This window comes from Rhamphochromis longiceps, linkage group LG1 (assembly GCF_057381845.1).
Source record: "Rhamphochromis longiceps isolate RC_006_pf linkage group LG1, R_longiceps_female_GT1.1, whole genome shotgun sequence".
Taxonomy (NCBI): Eukaryota; Metazoa; Chordata; class Actinopteri; order Cichliformes; family Cichlidae; genus Rhamphochromis; species Rhamphochromis longiceps.
In genome coordinates, this window is record NC_140557.1 from 43522389 (window position 1) to 43545965 (window position 23577).

A 23577-nucleotide genomic window follows, 5' to 3' on the forward strand; every position below is an offset into this window, starting at 1 on the left:
AGCAAATTGCCCGCTAAAGCAATAATCTTTAACATATCCCACTAAGTTTTTGCTGTTTTGTAGGTGGAAGTTATGATTTCACACTACTTGTAATTCAAATGGTGCTTCCACAGAAAGAATATAAAAAATAAATAATTGAGTGCCTTATCTATATAATAAACACATTTCATGAGAACACACTGCACTTCTAGCTTCATTTTTTGGCACAACATAAAAGTTTGTCAGATCGTGATTAACATTACAACCAAGTCTCTATTATTGTGGCTGTGGCTGTAGCTCAGGTGGCAGAGCAGGTCAGTCACTAACCAGAAGGTCGGTGGTTCGATCCCAGGCTGCCTCCTGGCTGCATGCCAAATATCCTTGGGCAAGATACTAACCCTGTGTTTGCCTACTGGTGGTGGTCAGAGGGCCCGGTGGCGCCAGTGTCCGGCAGCCTCGCCTCTGTCAGTGCGCCCCAGGGCAGCTGTGGCTACAATGTAGCTTGCCGTCACCAGTGTGTGAATGTGTGTGTGAATGACTGAATGTAGTGTAAAGCGCTTTGGGGTCCTTAGGGACTGAGTAAAGCGCTATACAAATGCAGGCCATTTACCATTAAAAACACTCATTAAATCCTTTTGGTGCTTTTCTCTATTAAACTGGTATAAATATTAATCACTTTTAAGCTGCCATTCACAAGTCCTCCTGACTTCTTTGTTCCTGCACTTGTTTTCTACCTGAAGTGGAGGAAAAACATTTTTGAAAATGTTAAAATGACCCCTTTACCCATTGAACCCCTATTGGGACAAAACACTATGAATGCTCGATTGACATCTTAGCCAGTACGTGTGCTCTAAGTGCCATATGCATCTGCACCGCTGGCCTGTTGCACAATTTGAAAGAAAGTTCAAATGTAATGTTTACATTTTTAAATCTCCCAGATGAATTTTGCACACGTGTGAACTATACATTTATGTCACTTTCACAAAATATTTTTTAAACCCAGAGACTTAACATTTTTAGAAACACAATTTCCTTTCAAGAGTTGCTGAGCAGAAGTAGTCAGCAGGTGCAGTCAAAGACATTTTGTGTGATTGGATGATTATCAGGATGTCCTAAAAGCATCATTTGAAAAACCTTCAGTTAATCCAGTCCAAAGAACAAAAGAACATATTTCTCCCATACTGGCTTCCCTGTTAAATCCAGAATTTAATTTAAAATCTTCTTACACAGAAAAGTCTTGAATAATCAAACCCCTTTTACACACCCACTTTACTCTCAGGCTGCGGGCTTATTTGTGGGGTTTACAAAAGTAGAATGGGAGGCAGAGCATCAGCCTTCATGCCCTTTTTTGTAGAACCAGCTTCCTATTTGCACACGGGAGACTGATGCCCTCTCACTATTAAGATTAGGATTAAAACTTTCCTTTTTGATTTATAGTTAGGGCTGGATTGAGTGACCCTGAATCCTCCCTTAGTTACGCTGCAATAGGCAAGATTGGGGACTTCCCATGGTGCAAGTATTTCATCTTTACTGAAGAACTGAATATGTTTTATTAGCATAATCTCCATTATAATTAATGAGATTTACAAATTTCACCTAGTGAAACATGTAACGTCACACTTTGACCCAGAAAAACAAAATGAAGTCAAAGAAGTATAAGTAGAAGAAAAAACATGACAAAGAGGAAAAAATGAGAAAGGAAAAGACTCTATAGACTCTATTTCTATGCTACATGTGCTGCAGCAACTTGACTGTACACTTCAGTGAGTGTGGTAAATAATGAGCACTGACCTGGTCTGCCATTTTTCCTGGCTCTCGCCCTTCTCTCGTGGACAGTAAGAGTACTTCTGAAATTCATTGGCAAACAGCACGCAGTCGTGTCGAGGGTCTTTGACAAGGGTTTGCAGCCGCTTGTAATATCTGCACAAACGCACATTACAAAAACAAGTACATTCAATAAAATCATAAATTACACTCAAGAAAGCCTCTCATTAGTTTGGGAGAATGGTGGGGATGTTAGGAGAACGTTAACCCTGAAGCACGAGGGAGAAAAAATAGACCAACGTATGTTGACTTTTCCTAACATAATTTATGTTCCTTTGTTCATTTTGGCTCATTTTTTAAATTCACTCTTGTTTGTAAAAATCAAAATAAAACAAAGACTTGTCTGTCAGATAATATGCATTAGACCTAAACATAAGATCCTGATCTGAAATTATTGAAAGAGGATGACACCTGGCTTTGTTATCCTTTGAGTTTCACAATAAAAGCCCAGTTGGTGAACTAAAGCAGCAGATTGCTTTTTTCTGAAACATGTTGACTATGTGTGAACACTATACTGCACTAACTTTAACGTGGCACATTTCAGAGTACATGTAGTAGCTGTTTCACACTAAAAATGAACACTTGTACTGATCAAACAGATGAAATAAGAAATAAAGGCCTACAAATGCCCCGATCACTAGTTGAGTTAATATAGATGATGTATAGAAAATTCAGCGATTCTGCAAAGGTGAAACTGCAAAGAGAGTCCACGATGAAGCTTTTTTCTCTTTGCTGTGTACGTTAAAGTCAATGGAAAACAGTAAGTAGTGATTCAGTATGACAACTCTGTATGTTTCACCAGATGTCCACCTAACACTATCAAAGTGAAGCCTCATCACATTAATGATGCAACACTCTAAAATGGCTGTGTGAGCACAAATCAGGAATAAACTGGACTGAAACCCGAGTTCACGTGGGACTTCTTATTTACAGTGCTCATCAAGTTTGTCCAAAGCGCTCCTGCATGTTTATGCTGGACACATATTTCAAGTCACAGGCTGCGTCTCTTTCAGCTTTGTCAGCAGAGCTCTGATATAATGAGGCTGACCCCTGGTCAATGTCTACAGACATGTGTAGCTAGGTTAAGCTGGGCACACAGCTAACAGCTTGATTATGAATGCAACTCAACATTTCAAACAGAAATTCAAAAAGAGCATCAGAATGGGGAGGAAAGTCGTTTAAAAGACTTTGAGCACGGCTGGTTACTGGTTGCAGATGAGCTACTCTGAGCATTTCAGGAAGCAGGTGCCGTGTTTGGGGATAGTTAACAACGCAGACAAGTTGCATTCATTTTAATGACATCACCACTAACTGCATTTTAAGACATGCAGTTAGTGGTGACAGGTTAATTGGAAACACTAAATTGCCCATAGGTGTGAATGCAGAAATGCGAGTGTGAATGGTTGTGTTAGTCCTGTGAGACTGGCTGACACATACCCAGGAGGGATGGATCAGCATTTACTGATTTCAGTGGTCAATGTGTTCTTCAACATTACATGACTGTTCAAAACCTACATGATGAAGAACTGAAACAGTTTCCATGTAACAAAGCCACAAATAACAAAAAAGAACATCAGTACTGGCCTGTTTCCTTCCCAGTAAACTCCCCCCCCCCAAAAAAAAAAACAAAAACAAAAAAACCCCAAACAATTGTACCTGCGATTCTTGCTCTGTAGAGCCTGGCAAGCAGTCTGGGTGAAGATGATGCCCTGCAGCTCTCTGAACTCCAAGATCTCCAGGTAGTCGACCACGACAGCAACATCAGGCACCACATAGTGGGTCAAATCTCCGGGCAGCAGCTTTCCATCTGTTTGGGAAGATCAATGTTCAGCGATAAAGGCTTCTTTCTACAGCTCTTTATTTGCTTGATTTCCTATTGGAAATTTTATCAACTGTGCTAAAAGACACTTAAAAGCATCCTTCTTTTACATTTGCTTGTTTCCTACTAAACGTTGCACAGATGACAGGAATCGACGTACATCCAGAGAAATGCGTTTAAATATTTTCCAAAATGTCCCATATAAAGAGTTTATTGTGCTTACACATCACTCTCTTTGAAATACTTGTTTTTACTTTATTTGCACACCAGATGTTCATCAGCATATTATATGGCAAAAACTAAATTTATTGTTACTTTGATATATTTCAGTACCAGTTATTGTAATGCAGTCTATCTTGATTATGACCCATCATATTAACAGTGAGCAGCCTCGCAGCAGTTTTCCAGGCTTTCTAAAAGTCTTTCTTTGGACACTTGATGGTTTTTCATTCACAGTTATTATACCAAACATTTTCATTTAGTTTTAATTTGTTAAGCCTAACCTATGAATCATTCATTAAAAAAAACACCTAACTCGAGGGATGAACCAGGGTTATATCTAGACATTATAACACAGCAAAAATAAATAAATAAATTGCATCTTTTTCCAATTTCTTTAGCTGAATCTATGAAAAATGCCACAGATAATGCAGTCTGACATTCATAAAATAGTATTTTTCACCAACAGGCTGATATCTGCAGCACTATTAGCCTAAAACTTGATATAAACATAAACCTGGCACGTCTTATACAATGGATTTCTTTTTAGGTCTTCAGATATTTCAATAAATTGTTGCACCTATTTTCTATTTTCCAAGCAAAATGCAAAGACATGAGGTGTTGCTCACAATGTTTTCAGGGCGCTGTATAACCTACAAACACAAGGAAGATCTGTATTAAGATGAAGTCAATATACACAATATACACAGAAAAAAACCTTTTGAACTCGTATTGATATTTCATAAAAGTGCTGATCATTCTCATCTCAAACACTAAACTCTCACTTGCATGTTCTCATTAAATATATCTGGTTTAACAACTACTACGAACACTTTATTGAACTTACGATAGCACTGTTGGTTGTGTCAACTTGATTAATATTACACCAGTTCACCTGTCTCTTATCAGCCCCACTCCATGCATTACATGCATATGAAGATGTGCACTTACATTAAGACTGAGAGCAGTGAAAGAAGAAACTGTCATAACCATAAAGCACAGATCAATAACGATTCTGAGCTAAAATTAACTAGTGCAAGTACATTTAGGGAAAACAAAAACATGCTTTTTCAGGAAAGGAATCTTTGAGTGCATCCTGACTGCCTCTAAAGAGTTTCTTCCTCACAGTGAGGAATATCGCATAACATTGTTCTGCCCACACAAGCTACCGATCTGATACCTTTTGGTTTTATATCTTAGACAAAGTCAGACTGGTGCACCCTTGCCTCTTATCTGTGCACAGGTTTCCCATTTAACTGTCATACGAGGTAATTCTAGCTTTGGGTCATACTGTATGCACTTTGCTATTTCACGATTCATGTTACAGTGAAGCAAAGTATAATATAATAAAAATTACGTTATTTTCCTCATGTGATTGTGTACAGCCCCAAACCCCTACCTGCCAGCACTGCGTTAACAGCAACGTTAGATTCTTCTATAGCAGTAAACAAAGAGCAGTTTTTGTGAATGTGACATTTTGCTGATTTTACCATTTACACAGTCGGCCTGACACAGTGAGCTGCAGCAGGGGACCCGCTCTCTCAGATAGTGTTCCCGGACCACTCGGAGCTTCCGCCCCACGCAGCTTTTCAAATGCAGCACTCTCTCCGTTTTAATCATCGTCCACACTCACTAATGAGCCACATACAGCTGCCGGCGCTCGCTAACTTGCTGTTCAGCCAAGACGCGGGAAGACACGGTTGTAAACATTCACGGCAAAGTTCAGCAAAATACGGAAGGAAAGGCACGACCGCTGACGTCATGACGCCCAAGCAGTACCGCGTCTTGCTGCGTTCAAGTGCTGTCGGACGCTCACTCAGGCCAGTAATGGGAATTCGTCTTTTTTGATGACCTCGGTACTGACTCGGATCAGCGATATAAGAGCCAACACTTATATCAACTCTCAAGGCTCCCAAGCTGCATTACCCTTTATCCAAATGAAGCAACGTTAAAGCCTTTAATTCATCTTCATGTTGGCAGTTAGAGTCAAATCTAATCTGAGCTGCTCCCGTGTCTGTATGTTTTCATTTGGCAGTTTTACGCCCAGTGCCCTTCCTGACACAACTATACTACAATACTACCATAAAAGTAATTATAGTAAACCTTACGATTTCCACAAATTTAAACAAAACTACATTAATATCAAAGCATCAAGGAATACTACAGATGTGTATAAAGGCTTCATTTATATTGCACAGTTTCAGTGTTTTAGTGCTAAAACAGTAAATGTTACAATTTTGGTGCTACTTTAATCTCTATGTCATTTAAATGTACTACCAAAGTAAAAGAAAAGTTCTTAAAACATATGAGAGAGACAGAATGTGTATTAAAGATGAATATAGCAGCCGTGACATGGTCATGTCACCCACGAGTCTGTAGATTAGAGTTTGAGGGACTTTTTGTTTGTATGGTTTTATTTGTTTGTTTGTTTTTAATTTAACATATGACACATGGTGGATTTCAAATATGAGGACACTGCATGCATGACTGAGACTGTCAGTCACAATTGCCTGTTTTATACTTAATTAATGGAACCATGATATACAAAAGCATCACTGGCTTCACTTTTCACTATAGTGAGGTTCCAAACTGAAAAAGGGAGCTGAGTGTTTTTGGTCTTGCAGTCTTGGCATTTTGATACCAAACTACAAGCCAAGAGTAAATGCATAGACAGTAAAATTCCCAGAATGGGTGCAGCAGCCAACGACTGGCCAGAAACACCAGAGGAGCGAAACACCAGCTCTTGGTAGACAGAGCAGTCACCCAAGAGTAAGACCAGACTAACCATTCTGTTTACTGGATTGCCTGGATGACCACAAGAAAGCTTATGACTCAATGCCCCACACATGAATCCTGGAATGCCTAGAACTGTACAAGATCAGCAGGACCCTAGAGCCTTCATTAGGAACTCAATGGGGATGTGGCAAACAACAGTAGAGGCTAACTCCAATAGCAAAGTCACCATCAAATGCTGGATTCACCAAGGAAATGCTCTTTCTCCATGGAGAATGGAGCAGTGGTCATTTCCTCTACATGGATGACACCAAGCTGTATGCCAGGTGTGAACTGCCATAGTCCTGCCGAGTCACCTGAATGGTAATAACAAGATCCAGGATATCAACACCTTTGCCCTGCTGGGATAATAAGCAGGCCAAAGGAGGCGATAGAAGCCACCATGCATGGAGGGTTTCACCCCGAGGCTGTACGCTAAACAAAAGGAAGGCAGCCGGTGATTAGTGAGTGTGAGAACCACGCTCCATATGAGACAACAAACATCCACGAGTACATCAGGAAGATAGTCACAACTCACTGCGTGCTTAGCGAATACCTCAGGCAGCAGAAACCCAAGAAAGAAGAGGAGCAAGACAAGGAACCATCATGGAAGGACAGGCCCCTCCCAGAGACCGACGGACAAACCAACCGAACATAGTAGTGGTGGACAAGCAGAGGAAGATGGTTGTAGTGACCGATGTAGCGACATTTTACTGTTGGTAAGATGCTCCTTTTCTCTGAGTTGTTTCAAGTCAAGTCAAGTATTTATTTATTGTCATTGTCAAAGAACAATGAAATTGCGTTTGGGGCTTCCGTGCAACCCGTAAAAAAAAAAAAAAAAAAAAAACCCTTAAAACCCAAGTGTAAATATTTAACCCAGTGTGACTTCAGTGCAATGAGACAATCCTTAGCAACAACATGAGAACAAGACAGGTAATGTTCATAGGACATTCAGACAAAGACCTGAGAAACATGACAAAATGCAACAATGCAACCCGTTCAATATTATTGTACTGTGAGATATGATGGTTGTCTATTTAAGAAAGGGGGGGGGGCAGGGGGGGAATCACTGCTAATCACTTCATCCCTTGTCTTCTGCAATGTCTCCACAGGTCAGAGTGGCTGCAGACGCTGGGGGGCAACAGAAGCACCAGACCATGTGTGTTCAAGGTGTAGGCAGTCAGCATGTGTTTTCTGGGATTACTGGGTAATAGAAGTGGGACACTCTCAAGTGGTCTGGCAGAGACTACTGTGTACCAGTAATAGGCCAGGCATTGGCTTTCCACCAGACCCTGGGCCACCAAAACGTGGTTTGACCTGAGGCATTGCTGGAAGCAAAGTGGGTAGAGGTCAGGTATATTTTTTACTTTACTTTTCTTTACTTTTTGGAGTAATGACCCTGACACTGATCACAACAAAGAAGGGAAATACCTTAAACTTCTATTTGTAACGAGGTGTTTTCATGCTGTTTTATTGCTACTTTTGCTAGAAGCACTTGTTATTATCAGCTAATAGTAAATATTTAGATAACTATAGACGTTATAATACTTTTGACAGGTTTCTTCCTGGAGTGCAGGAAGATGCAGGAGGCTGTTGCAGCTCAAAAGGAATATTTGAAGTTGATCCAATGTGTGTTGTTAAACAGCGGAGGAAGTTGTTGTTAAGCAATGCAAAGTAGCAGGCGAAGTGGGGCATTCCTCTCGCTGCCGCTGCTGCTCTTTGGCTGTGCTGTGAAGAGGAGCTGCAGCAGAGCACCAGCACAGATTCTGCGCTCAAGTTGAGAAGTGCTCCGACACAGATGCTGAGGACTTAACTCGAGTTCATGGACCGGCATCGTTTGAAAAAGTCTGTTTTAAAATGACGCATCCCCGCTAAAGGTAAGCACTAAAAATGATTTTATCATTTTTTTCTACACGCACAGCTATTCGTTTAAGGGGGATATCGAAAAATCACTATTCAGCAGGAAGCAGTTTGTAATGATATTTCCTAATATCAATAATCTCTCTCTCTCTCTATCTCTATCTATCTCTCTCCATATATATATATATATATATATATATATATATATATATATATATATATATATATATATGTGTGTGTGTGTGTGTGTGTGTGTGTGTGTGTGTGTGTGTGTGTGTGTGTCTGTATGTATGTATATATGTGCTACATGAGCACTTTTGAACCAAATTTTGAACCAAATAAGCACAATAAGCTCTTGCTATTTCTTGCGATTTCATGATTTAATAACTGTTGTCTTTCTGGCGATAATATGAGGCTGGCTTCCCCCAAAAGTTAGTTTCATAACTCATTTTTGAGCGGTCCTGCTGTCCCGTCCCTGTACGGTTTGGCCCTGTTTACCGCAAGTCGGCTCTTTGTTAATCTCCCCACTTTTCTGTTCAGTTTACAAGCGCCACGGCTAAACTTCACATCGCTTAACAGAAACACAGTCGACTCTTTTACACGTGGATGTAGTTCACAAATTAAGCAGCTGATTGATCAATTACTGAACCATTGCAGTCAGCTCCTGTTGGTGTTAAAAGGGTGTGACTGTGCACTGAGACGGTCCTCAGCAGTCCGTGTTTCATTAATTGGGCAACAGAATGATTATTGCTGTTGTTGTACATCCACCGAATCCGCCTGAGGAGTGAAAGCACGCAAAGTTTAACGAGCTTGCAGCGCTAGATGGCGATCTTGAGCAAGACACATAAACCTGGAGATGTTCCACGAGGCTTTGTGTGTGCGGAGGTTGCGTGTCTTTGAACGTTACATCCACTGGTTGAAAGAAATAGAATATTTGCATTCGGTGACGATGTAAAGTTCAAAGTCAGTAGAGAGAGAGATATATCAATTTAGAGCCTCACAAAGAACATGCAAGTTCTTAAGAGAGACGCTTTTCAATTTCTGTTTTGTGTTCTCCTTTCAAGTTGTTAACATTTATTGCGCAGCTGTAGTGCTATGCAATATGTCACGGTTGGCATTTGTCACAAACATGCCCTTGCAATAATAGTAATGCAGCTTTTGACGACTCCCGGGCTCTTACTTTAATTAAATGAGTTTTACTTTTTAAGATGAGGCTGTGTGGGTGGCATCGACAGTTCAAGACCATAAGTCCTCAGAACCATGTGCAGGTCAGGGCTGCACCACTAGCACTGCTTTGGCAAGATGATAAGGTTGTAAGAAATCCAAAATGCATTTATCTGAGAAAAACAAAGTAAACGAGAGCGATGTCAGGTGGCTGCAGTCTCACTTAGGAATAGACCTCAGTGTCAGGAGCTTGTCAGGCTTGTGAGTTGCATCAGTGTTTGACAGAAAGGAGAGAGCAGTGTGATGTGCAGATATAGTCCCAGTTGTCTTCGGGCTAGATAATGTTCTGAAATTTGCGATTTAAGTGATCAATTCACGCAACGCTGAATTTAAAAAGAAATAACAAAAAGTTAAGAGAAAAAAAATGAATATAAGAAAAAATATATGAGCAAAGAGAGAACAGGTTCTTATTATATCAAACACCTGTCAATTCACATTGCCAAGAGAAAAAGTGCACATTAAATAAACAATGATAAAAAAAAATCTCATGATTTCTGTTAGATTCAAATAAAACACACAAATGAAAAAAAGCCCAGAGGTCTTGTTTTTCTTTTCATGGATTACATTTTTCCAGTGCAAAGCTTGACAAAATTCATTTATCAAGTTCCCCCTCCCTCAAACAAAAAGAAAATAATTCCTGTTTGTTGCTCATCAAGCAGAAATCTATTCACTTCACTCGAATTCAGTTTCAGTGCCAAATCAGAAGGCGCTTTACATTGTATGATGATATATTTTAACTTGGCAGATGTAACACATTTTTCCACATTAACTAAAACTTGCAGCTATGTAGTAACAGTACATACGGATTTCCTCTGATTTCAGTTTCCAAATTCTGAATATTGACTTGTAAATAATAGAATGTGAAAAAAGGGGGTGGGAATAGAAAAAGTGTAAACTTCATCCCAATCCTCTTCGAGCACGAACCTTGTGTAGATATAGATATTTTCATATTATCTATCTATCTATCTATCTATCTATCTATCTATCTATCTATCTATCTATCTATCTATCTATCTATCTATCTATCTATCTATCTATCTATCTATCTATCTATCTATCTATCTATCTATCTATCTATCTATCTATCGCAGTCATCATATAATATGAACTCTGATGTGCTTTTACAAAACATCTAATTTTTTCTGTTTAGATCAAAGATTATTCTAAATTTCAAATAATGTGATGCACTTTAGTTTGAAGGCTGTTGTGGGTTCATTATTTTATAGCTTTTCTCAAATCATAGCAAAACCACGTTCAACAACTGGATCACTATTCTACTTTTCTGTCTGAGTATAAATACTTTGGAAGAGATGGTTCAAAGCCAAGCCTGTTTTAAGTAGAGCCAAAGCATTACAGTGGTATTTACTGTACTATGAACAAGTATTTCCCCCTTCCTTATCTCTTTTGGCATTTTTTTTATATTTGTCATACCTAAATGTTTCACAACATCAAAGAAATGTTATTACTAAACAAAGATAACCCAAGTAAAAAATAAAGTGCAGATTCTGAATTGTGTTTTAATTTATTAAGGGAAAAAAAAGCTATCCAAACCTACCTGATCTTATGTGTAAATGCATTGGAAGTAAGTTTTGGAACGCTGAGCTCACTTTCACCAGTAACACCCACACCCGATTATTGCCACACCAGCTGAATCAAGAAATCACTTGAAACCTGTCTGACAAAGTGAAGTCGGCTAAAAGGTTGCTAAAAGCATCTCGTGCTACAATCTGAAGAATCGACTAAGAAAGAAAGTCACTGACTATGATGAGAGCCATCATCCAGAAATTTAGAAATCTTGGAGCAGTGGGAACCTTGCCAGGAGTTGCTGGTCTACCATGACTACTCTGTGATAGACAACTCATCCAGGAGATTACAAAAGAACACAACAACAGAAAGATGACTGCTTCGGCTGTATTAATAGGAGTCACTGATTGAGAATCTGTTCTTCAGCTCATACCAAACAACACTTTGACTACTCCATAGGCCGCATCTTAATAGTCCCTCAGCACTGCTGCACTTGTGATTTAGTCCATAATTCCAGTGTTTAAAGAATAACAGGCTGTTGAGGGTACCGAAGTGTGTCGCCAGTAGAAAATAGTTCCTGTAGGCCAGATACCCTCCCATGCATACAAACCAAATAGTCCGCTGTGCCTTGCAATCACAATCACAGCCATTAAATACCTGAGTTGGTACAGAGTATACAGCAGGAAAATCAGAGGAAGCAGAGTGCTGTTCCTCTGGACAAGTGGAAGATTTTTTTTTTCTTGCCCCTACAATTCAATGATGTGTGTGCATCGTGTTGAAAGTACTGTTTGTCAGTCTACTAGCACATTAAACCAGACTTTCCATTTCCATTCCTATTTTGGCACAAAATGCTTTTTATATTCATGCTCATTTTGAGAAAGGGAGAAAATACATTTACATCATCTAGCACGTCAAGCAATGTTTGAAAAAGATAAACGGTTTGGGCAGGAAGAAAGTTCGAGTTTATGCACAAATGTCAAATTCAAAAGCTAGGCAGTGTTGTCCGTTTCTTTCATGCCAGCAAAAAGCCAGTTTCCTGTTACTTTATTTTGTATACTAACATTATTAGTATGACCAGATAAATCAGCGAGATTATTGGTGGGATGCTGCCATGTCCCTGAATTACTGTTGTGTATTTACTAGGTAATAAATTTGGCAGCAGGAGGCTGTTAAATGCTGACTTTCACCTAAGAGCTGCTGGTGGTTGGCATCTGATGTGATCTCTCCATCTTACTGTGGACAGACCATGATACTGTGCTGCAGCAGCTGATTTTCCAGTTTGCTGACCCCTTTCTCTAGGGAATCCTACATATTCTGTCAGATCAATACATGTAATCAGTGCTGATAAATGGGAGAACGCTAGCTGTTGTTCCTCAAGGACATGTCATATTGGACTTCCAGCTCTTGTGGCCTGAGCTTCTTATGCTGGTTATTAGAAAAAAGATGCAGGAAAATGTAATAGCAAGTAGTGTTATATATGGTATTAGAATAACTGGTTGATTGCTAAAAGGTTTGTGTGTGGGTGTAGGGGGACGCTATGAATTATGGAGAGAATTTGTCTAAGAGTTTGAGCTCTGTTCTCTCAGGATGAGGCAACGGCAAAACATCAGCCATGCAATTCAAATAGCTCATAAGGTGGAGGTAAAAAGGAGAGACCATTAAGGCCAGCAGCCCATCGGCTCTCAGCGTCCTATTCATCGTGCAACAAAGGCCGAGTAAGCAGGAAGAAAAGCAACATGAAACATTTTTAAGTGGTTCTGCCTAGTGGGCACTTTAGAGTGGACAGGAGGGAGGGCGATGAGGCTGGCCATTACAAAGCATCATGAATTCTGTCCTTAGGGCAAATGCACGAGTAACACATTATAGACAAAACAGATGGAGGGCTCCCACGTGAAGGGAGAGAAAGAGAGCAGCGTCGTACGAGTGCAGGACAGGATAGGTCGCTAAGGTTTCAGGGGTTGCTGTGACCTGGCAAATTGACACATGCTTTGAAAAATGGAACCAGTGTGTAGTTTGTGTTAGCTGAGGGCATGCAAAGGCTTTCTTGGAGAGGAGGCTCTTTTCACCAGCTTGTGATGGAAGCCACGATAGATACAGCGCATCCCAAAAGTTTCCACAGTGCTTCACTTGTTCCAAATTTTAGTCGTGGTTTTGATTAGAACCATTCTGGTTTTGATTCAGATTCCTCATTCCTCATTCAGTTAAAAGAGCAAGGACAATTCAAATGAAGACAGGGTATGGAATAGCCATGACCAAATGTACCATGTTTCACTCGATAATGTTTGAGTAGTGACACTTTTGATGACTCCTCATGTTTGCAAAGTTTACACTGCCATCTCATCACCTGTGACCTAAAAAATTGTGAGAAAATATGTCTCACAGTATGAAGATGACAGAATGGTGTATAACCATATTTACACAGTTTTTGTATGATTAACTGATTGAATAACCAATACTCACTACCAATTCAGGTGGAGGATACAACCTACAAATAAGTCAACATGGAACAAAGTACAATACTTAACCACATTGAAATAATCTGAATCACATCACCATGCTGTATAAATAAAAAGATAGTATGGTGACACTAGATGACAGGCCATGAACACATCAATATATTTACCGAACTGAAAAATTCTCAAAATTTAGATTTGGCATTTGTATGACCCACCACAAAACCAGTATAAATATTTAGGTGGTATCACCATCCACTACTCAGCTTGTATAAAACAATATCATATCATTCCAAAATTTAACACATCAAGTCCTCTGAGTAAAATTACCTGCTTTACTTTGTAGTTGATGCAGATTTTTTTCTCCTGGTGGTGAAGATGGTGCTGAAAAAATACAAATCAAAACTTTATCATTACAAAACATGTCACTGAGTAATCTGCCATAACATCAATCTCTTATAAGAAATTTTAGCTTGGATTGAAATAAACATTTATTTATGTAAATTGGGAGTAACTATACTGGAAATGATGGTACTTTTGGCTTGACCCAAAGGACCAAAGCTTTTTTTTTTCATTATTTTCTGGGATCTGAAAGGAAGTAGGGCCCAGAGTCTAAATTTACTTAAGGCCCCATAGTACTTTGGACCGGCCCTGGATGAGGTAATCTGCTGACCCGGGCGGTCCTCTCAGCGTTCTCTCAAAAACTGGCCCTGTTCGGGACAAAGCTGAAAGCAGCGTCTTATATGCTCTGAAAGACCCCACATAGAACAAGAAAGCCTAAGCAGCATGGTTGCTGCTATGAACTGTTCCACGGGCAGATCTTCTTAGTTACCAAAGCCATTGATGACGTCTGTTCATCTCCTGAACAACCTGACAGAGTGAGTCAGGCCGCGTGACTACCGCAGCTCCCGCACCGCGACTCAACAGGGCCATTTTCTAGAAATGTCTGAGCACACCTGCTTTCACGTGGTTCCTAAAATGCCCCCGATTAAACGGTCAGGTCGCTGGTACCGGGACATTCCGGTCAACTTACCAGGAACGCAGATAGCGACTCAGAACGTAAAAGGATAAAAGGGCGCGGTTTCCCGCCGCCTTGACTGGAAGACGGGTTGAAAACTTAAATTAACGTGCACAAACACGCTGCGAAAAGTGAGCCACCATGACAAACGCTTTCTTCAGAACATGTTATAAAAGAACGGTGTGGATAAAGACAGCTAATGTAAGAATGGTCACTTACCTGAAAACGTTACCAAGTCTGCAGTGGATGTGTGTCTGTCTCGTTCAACGTGCAGAAAATCTCCCATGAGGCCATGCTCCTCGCGCGCGGTACATGCCAAAGGTCATTAGTCTTACTCAAAGTTTTAAGTTAGTATTGGGGGACAAAATTATATTGATTTTGAACCATTAATAATTAAAGTTAAAGACAATGATAAGTATGAATACCAGTGTCTCAGTTATTTTGAGTACTTTCTATGAGATATATTGAGTAGATTTAAATAATGCACCCTGTGTTTCAAATACAGAATTTTTTCTTTTAAATAAACTTGAACAAAAGAGCTCAGTTCAACTCAAAAACTGGTGTTGAACATTTAAGCATTCTTTTCAGTATTTTCAACTCAAGATAACACTTTTGTGATTTTCAAAGATTTAATCAAGGTCATCTAACTTAGAATTATAATGATATTTACTAAGCCCCTGAATAATTTTTTAGGGTGAATGTTGATATGCACACCTTTTCATAATGAAAGCCACTTTTGAACGTGTTGCTCCTCCTTTGGCCTGGATGACTTTGATCAGCCGTCTAACCGAGCCATGAAAGTGTGCTGGAAGAAAAAATCATCTGAACAAAAAAAATATTTTAAAATACATTTACTGGTTACAAAGAAATTCATTTAAAAATGGTAAATGGCCTGTAATTGTATAGCGCTTTACTTGGTCCTAAGGACCCCAAAGCGCTTTACACAACCAGTCATCCACACATTCACACACTGGTGATGGCAGCTACATTGTAGCCACAGCCACCCTGGGGCGCACTGACAGAGGCGAGGCTGCCGGACACTGGCGCCACCGGGCCCTCTGACCACCACCAGTAGGCAACGGGTGAAGCGTCTTGCCCAAGGACACAACGACCGAGACTGTCCAAGCCGGGGCTCAAACCGGCAACCTTCCGATTACAAGGCGAACGCCCAACTCTTGAGCCACAATCAGTAAATACTCACCAATCATTCACAAAAATGAAAAAACATTGACATTTAACTTCAATCTGCATTACTACCTCTTCCTGTTGGAACAGTGCAGACCACCTTAAAATCCTCTATGCCAGGTTCTTCATTCACCACCTCCTGACGCCTGTAGGCAAATGTACGAGCCATTTTTGTCTCCAGTGTCATTGTTTCTCCTTTTGATTGCTGTCAGCAGTTCAAGTCTCCTTTTCCATTCCTTCTTGTGTTTCTCCCAAAGGAAAGGATGGATAAAAGTTTGCTTCAGCTCTTCTTGTCTGTGAAGGTTCTCAGTCATCCAGGTCATCGTAGTCAAAGGAGCTTGCAAAGAAAAGCGTCTGGACTTCTTTAAGTTGCTTGAAGACGTTTCACCTCTCATCCGAGAAGCTTCTTCAGTTCTAAGGTCAAATGGTGGAGAGTCCCAGATATAAACCTAGTGGGAGTTTCCCCCCACAGAGGGACAAAAGGACCCCCTGATGATCCTCTAATCCCCTGAGCCAAGGTGGGAAACTGGGTGTGGGTCCCCCAGTTAGTGGGTTACTCCCACTAACCCCCCACAGAGGGACAAAAGGACCCCCTGATGATCCTCTAATCCCCTGAGCCAAGGTGTGAAACTGGGTGTGGGTCCCCCAGTTAGTGGGTTACTCCCACTAACCCCCCACAGAGGGACAAAAGGACCCCCTGATGATCCTCTAATCGCCTGAGCCAAGGTGGGAAACTGGGTGTGGGTCCCCCAGTTTCACACCTTGGCTCAGGCGATTAGAGGATCATCAGGGGGTCCTTTTGTCCCTCTGTGGGGGGTCACTCCCACTAGGTTTATATCTGGGACTCTCCACCATTTGACCTTAGAACTGAAGAAGCTTCTCGGATGAGAGGTGAAACGTCTTCAAGCAACTTAAAGAAGTCCAGACGCTTTTCTTTGCAAGCTCCTTTGACTCAGCTCTTCTTGGTTTCTTTATTTTTGCTGCAGGAAAAACAGAAGCTCTAGCTTTGGATTTAACCGAGTTCACAGACTCTGGACATCCCTGTGATTTCAGCAGTCCTGTAGTTTCCCATTTTGTACTTCAGCCTCTGTTTCCACGCAGTCTAATTGTTTTTTTTTTACTAATCCCAGACTTAAATGCATTACAAGTGTCAGAATTTTTTCTGTATTTATCACTTTTGTGTTTTCATAAATATTTGTTTTATAAGCACAGTCCTTGAATACACATGTGACAGTTTCCTTATTCTTCAGATGTTGAAATATATGTTGAAAGAAATTCTCTCTCATTGGAAAGTTGATTATAATCACAAAGGGAGCATGTGACTCTGGTTAGGCCTTTGGTAACTGGTTGTTGATTTGGATGATTTCTTGATAAATGGCTCAGTAAGACATTCCAGGTCTTGAATCAAGATGCACAACTTAAAGTGCATGGATACGAATGGCCCCGTCCATTATGTCTGTGACTTAGTTTGTTCTGCTCGAGCAATTCAGATCTCCCGGAAAACCTCTTGCAGTCTGTGTATCTCCACATGAAGTGCAACACTAGGAGGATAAGAGAGGGACTTTGTTACCTGTATGTTGATGAATTTGAACGCATCCTGGGAAAAATACAATCATGAAACAAATACAGAGAATACTGTGACAACCCTAGAACCATGAAACATTTAAGACGTGTGTCTTCAGGCTTGTTTATATATATAGCTTCAGAATGCATTTTTACCACAACTATTTCATTATTTAATACCCTAGTCAAAAGTTTTATGCTCGGTAATTTTAAAAAAAGCTATCAGAATGACTAATTTTAAATCAATGTCTTATATTATTCCTATTGCAGGTGATTGTTTTACATATGTGCACTCATTTGATGGTCAGAAAGGACCATAAAATGAGATTTAGGAGGTAAAACAAACACTCATTGGACATTAATCCATTCCCCACCACATAATCTGAGGTTGGGTTGCGAGGACAGCAGGCTAAGCAGAGAGGCCTGTACTTCCCTCTTGCCAGCCACCTCCCTACCTGGAGGAATCCTGAAGAGTTCCCAGGCGTGGCCTCAATTTGCATTTTAAAAATTTCTTTCTAAATTATTGGTAGATAAGCCTCACAATGTTACGCTATTCCTTTATAAAGCAAACATGGCTCACCTTAGATTGTTTGATGAAGAGAAGGGAAGAGAGGGGGAGGGTACATATCCATATTTTTATATCTATGTATCAAAACAAAGCTGACACTTGTGAGACTTCGTCAGAGGTGTGAGCATCACAGCAGATGCCGTTTTGCTAAAGTAACTGAGCATGAAACAGAGAAAAACATGAAGGAGATTTTCCTGGCCTGGCTTTTTATAGTAGATGATCCATGAATCAACACATGAACATTACCTGATGCTGCCGAAGCGAAGCAGAGCAAAATTACAGAGGTTTCGAACGATCTGCGCTGTGTTTACGTCTTTGTGTGGAATCCACTTACCTGCTCTCATTTGCTGTTTTAGCTGTTGGGCGGTTGTTGAAATAGTTTTGTGAGCTTTAACCTGAGATTCTGTTGTTTCTGGCAAAATACCTTTATATTTAAAGATCAATCCGGGATTTAATGAATCAATATCGTATTATTCAAACTACAATTGATTAGAATTGGGAAATCCAGTCTTTTTTTTAAACCCACCCCTACTGAGCTACTAGTTGTCAGCCTAGATGCTGGGTATCGAAGTTTCCAGAGTTCCCACATCCGATGTGACTCCCTCCGCTGGGGTTACTTCCAACAGCACCCGGTTCTTATCTCGTGTCCACTTATGTCTTCTTGTTCCAGTAGCCCACTCCTCATCAGAGTGTCCTGGTTCCTCAACACCTGACGCGGACCTTGTTAATCTGGATGTTAAGATCATGACAATAGTAGCTCTGAAAGCAGGAGTAACTTTAAAAATCGAACCATTTCTAAATTGTGTTTCAGCTCATTTCACTAAATATATTTGTTAGTAAATACGTTGTTGCGTAGTTGTTGTGTTTGAGGTGTCTGGAGCTTAATGGCTGGATCATGAACCATAATGATCTCAGTTCAGAGCTGCCATTATAGCCTGTTTTGTGGCTTTTCTTTATCTCTGCTCCCCAATGTCTTTTTAAAAAATTTTTTAATTATCCAGTGAAAGCATCATGCGTTCTGCTTTATGTAGATGATAGTTGATCATTAGCCGGGGTCACTTTGGACAGCACTCTAAAAAGAGCATCTCCTTAATTTACATTTAAATCATGTAATGCAGTTTTCATGAAGAATTTCTCAACACAGTAGTTGCCATTAATGAATAAAGGAACGTACCGATTACTATGTGCTGTGGTGCTTTGAAAGCACCTTGATATTATTTATAAAGTGAATATCTGACAGAACTTTGTTGATATATTTGCTTTCTTTTGCTTTAATGTTAGCAGCAGGGCTGCCAAAACATACTAATTGTGACTGACAATCTTCAGAGGTTTAAAATGCTTGTGGGTCTGCAAACATAGATGTGCAATCATTTAATAAGGATGGTGATAACGTCCTGGCAGCATTAAAGGGTTTGCTTAGATTAAGTTACAGATTAATGGTTTTCTTTGAACGTAAGATCTAATTTGTGCAATTAGCTTGTTGTACTTTTGAAAAGAAGATTGTAATACTACGAAACCATAAACATTTTATATTATAAATATATTATATAACATATAAACTTGCTTTTATTAAAACCTGAAAATAGTAGTCATGTGTCTGTTAGGTCATCAGGAATCGACAGGATTTACAGTTCCTGTCACCAAAGCAGAGCCTCCTCCATTCCCCATAAAGGACAATGTTAAAACAGCTCCCAAATTTCAGCTGAAAACCAAAGTGGCAGGCTGTCATTACACTGTCACCACGTCCATATAATAAACTCTGTTAACATGAAAGTTGAGTATTTTGGGGACTGGAAGTTGCCGTTGTTCACGGTGAAAGATTTTTTTCGATATGACTTATGGATTCACATTGAGCTTCTTTCAGGTCTTTTTCTCTCGTACTGCATTTATCTGAGCACTTTTTTCCCCCGGTTCCGGGTCGCTAACTTTAGTCTTTAATCCTAACTTTAATGCTCTTTTCGTTGTTGTATTTCGCCGTCTACTCGGTATACAGTGGGGCAAAAAAGTATTTAGTCAGCCACCGATTGTGCAAGTTCCCCCACTTAAAATGATGACAGAGGTCAGTAATTTGCACCAGAGGTACACTTCAACTGTGAGAGACAGAATGTGAAAAAAAAAATCCATGAATCCACATGGTAGGATTTGTAAAGAATTTATTGGTAAATCAGGGTGGAAAATAAGTATTTGGTCAATAACAAAAATACAACTCAATACTTTGTAACATAACCTTTGTTGGCAATAACAGAGGTCAAACGTTTACTATAGGTCTTTACCAGGTTTGCACACACAGTAGCTGGTATTTTGGCCCATTCCTCCATGCAGATCTTCTCGAGAGCAGTGATGTTTTGGGGCTGTCGCCGAGCAACACGGACTTTCAACTCCCGCCACAGATTTTCTATGGGGTTGAGGTCTGGAGACTGGCTAGGCCACTCCAGGACTTTCAAATGCTTCTTACGGAGCCACTCCTTTGTTGCCCGGGCGGTGTGTTTCGGATCATTGTCATGTTGGAAGACCCAGCCTCGTTTCATCTTCAAAGTTCTCACTGATGGAAGGAGGTTTTGGCTCAAAATCTCACGATACATGGCCCCATTCATTCTGTCCTTAACACGGATCAGTCGTCCTGTCCCCTTGGCAGAAAAACAGCCCCATAGCATGATGTTTCCACCCCCATGCTTCACAGTAGGTATGGTGTTCTTGGGATGCAACTCCGTATTCTTCTTCCTCCAAACACGACGAGTTGAGTTTATACCAAAAAGTTCTACTTTGGTTTCATCTGACCACATGACATTCTCCCAATCCTCTGCTGTATCATCCATGTGCTCTCTGGCAAACTTCAGACGGGCCTGGACATGCACTGGCTTCAGCAGCGGAACACGTCTGGCACTGCGGGATTTGATTCCCTGCCGTTGTAGTGTGTTACTGATGGTGACCTTTGTTACTTTGGTCCCAGCTCTCTGCAGGTCATTCACCAGGTCCCCCCGTGTGGTTCTGGGATCTTTGCTCACCGTTCTCATGATCATTTTGACCCCACGGGATGAGATCTTGCGTGGAGCCCCAGATCGAGGGAGATTATCAGTGGTCTTGTATGTCTTCCATTTTCTGATGATTGCTCCCACAGTTGATTTTTTTCACACCAAGCTGCTTGCCTATTGTAGATTCACCCTTCCCAGTCTGGTGCAGGTCTACAATACTTTTCCTGGTGTCCTTCCAAAGCTCTTTGGTCTTGGCCATGGCGGAGTTTGGAGTCTGACTGTTTGAGGCTGTGGACAGGTGTCTTTTATACAGATGATGAGTTCAAACAGGTGCCATTCATACAGGTAACGAGTGGGGGACAGAAAAGCTTCTTACAGAAGACGTTACAGGTCTGTGAGAGCCAGAGATTTTCCTTGTTTGAGGTGACCAAATACTTATTTTCCACCCTGATTTACAAATAAATTCTTTATAAATCCTACCATGTGGATTCATGGATTTTTTTTTCACATTCTGTCTCTCACAGTTGAAGTGTACCTCTGGTGCAAATTACTGACCTCTGTCATCATTTTAAGTGGGGGAACTTGCACAATCGGTGGCTGACTAAATACTTTTTTGCCCCACTGTATTTGTATTCTTTTCTTTTTCCTCATTTTTGTGACTTTTCGGACTTGTTTTCAACACTCGACATGACCCCAAGGCTCACCTACACCAGGGACTCCCTCATCCAGCTGCGGCCACAGCAGCAGCCCAGCCTCCGGCTTTTCCGCTCCGACACGGAAATCAAAAAAACTCACAATAACAAGGTAACCAGGAGGGGATTAAAGAAGAGTGGGGTGAGAGCCAGAGTAAAGAGGGAGACACACAAACAACGAGCGCTCCCATCCATTTTCCTCGCTAATGTGCGGTCTCTCCGCTCCAAGCTGGACCAGCTGCAAGCCTGCGTCAATCACCTGCATGAGTACAGAACTGCCGCCGTTCTGGCATTCACGGAATCGTGGTTAAACAACAGCGACGACGACAGCGCGCTGCACATTGATGGCTTTTCACCACCTCTTCGTCTGGACAGAGACTGCGAACGCACCGGGAAGCAACATGGCGGCGGCGTGTGTCTGTATGTAAACAACAGCTGGTGCTCTACAGTCACTGTGAGGCTGTGCACGACAGACATCGAGCTCCTGGCTGTTTCCCTGCGCCCCTACTACCTCCCCAGAGATTTCCCACAGCTTTTCATCATCTTGGTTTACATCCGTTCAAAGCCACTGACTGGGACAGCCTTCTGTCTCCTTCTGATGACATTGACGAACAAGTCAACACGGTGACATCATACATCTCCTTCTGTGTTGACAACATTATCCCCTCAAAAGCAGTCTCCATCTACCCCAACAACAAACCCTGCATCACCAAGGAACTCAAGGAAATCCTTAATAAAAAAAAGAGGATTTTCTTCACCGGCTCTGCTCTGGACAAAAAGGAGGTCAACAGGGAGGTGAAGAGGGCCATAAAAACTGCTAAACTGGAGTATACCACAGGGGACCTCCACTCAGCCTGGCAGGACCTCAAAACCATGGCCTCTGTGAATACTGCGGTCACCACCCCCAGAACCATCCAGGTGGAGGGCAGCAACCCCTCCTCCCTCCCTGACGACCTCAACGCGTTCTACACCAGGTTTGAGACGGACAACATGGCCCAGCTTGAGGAGTCCAGATTCTCACCGAAACCTGGCAGCTCTGCACTCACCTTCAGGACGGAGAACGTGCTGAGAGCCCTCAGGAGGACCAGGGAGAGGAGCTCACCCGGCCTTGACAACATCAGCAGTCGAGTTCTGAGGCCCTGTGCAGGGCAACTAGGAAGTGTGTTCCGACTCTATTTCAACACTCAATCGACAGTCACACCGTCCCCCAGCTGTGGAAACACTCCACAGTCATCCCCATCCCCAAAAGAAACAACACAAAGTCTCTGAATGTGTTAGGTGCGGCTGTGTGCAGACAGGAAAAGGACCCAAGGTGCAGACTCCAGAGACAGATGTAAACTCAAAAACCGTTTTAATGTTAAACTCAAATATAACATAACTGGAAACGATCAAAAAATAAACTAATACCGGAGGACAGACAGAACACACAGCTTGGTAAACGGTAGATCGCGACACAGACACAGAGAAACACTGGGCTTAAATACACAGAGGGAGCAATCAGGGAATGAGTAACAGGAGGGAAACACAGCTGGGGCAAATCAGAACTGACGAGACCAAAGAAGCGTAAACTGAACACACTGAGAAAAGACGGAGACCTTCAAAGTAAAACAGGAAACACATAACACAGACTGAACAAAGACACAGACTCACATGCAGGCACTACAAAGGGAACAGAGACGTGGGAACAGGGCAGACACAAACACTGACTGAACACGGGGATATAGGAACTTAAGATACACATAGACGCGAACTAGACAAGGGGATGCAGGTGATAGGGGAGACAGAGCAACTAAAGAAGACAGAGACCTAAGCCATAAGACAGAACTCAAAGAAACCAAAAACTAGACAGTATAAATAATATCATAAACTCAAAAACCCTGGGTCGACGACCCAGGCATCCTAACA

General features: G+C 41.2%; 2 protein-coding genes across 5 annotated transcripts in view; one reads left to right on the forward strand and one right to left on the reverse strand.

Moving 5' to 3' along the window:
- dis3l (DIS3 like exosome 3'-5' exoribonuclease) overlaps positions 1-5559 on the reverse strand; it is a 30002-nt gene extending 24443 nt beyond the window's left edge. For 2 of the 4 annotated variants that reach the window (XM_085410431.1, XM_085410423.1), the window contains exons 1-2: positions 3460-3598; positions 1771-1899 (exon numbers count right to left, since the gene is read on the reverse strand). In XM_085410431.1, the coding sequence (XP_085266557.1) occupies positions 1771-1782 (12 nt within the window). In that variant the 5' untranslated portion in view covers positions 1783-1899; positions 3460-3598. Of the gene's footprint in view, positions 1-1770; positions 1900-3459; positions 3611-5331 lie in introns of those variants that run through there. The other 2 variants (XM_085410406.1, XM_085410415.1) reach the window with 2 other exon arrangements.
- A 2279-nt stretch (positions 5560-7838) lies between these two features.
- LOC146679307 (multiple epidermal growth factor-like domains protein 11) overlaps positions 7839-23577 on the forward strand; it is a 112079-nt gene continuing 96340 nt past the window's right edge. Inside the window, exons 1-2 of the mRNA XM_085407090.1 lie at positions 7839-7962; positions 8171-8490. The gene's annotated coding sequence lies outside the window, so the exon portion shown is untranslated. The remainder of the gene's footprint in view (positions 7963-8170; positions 8491-23577) is intronic.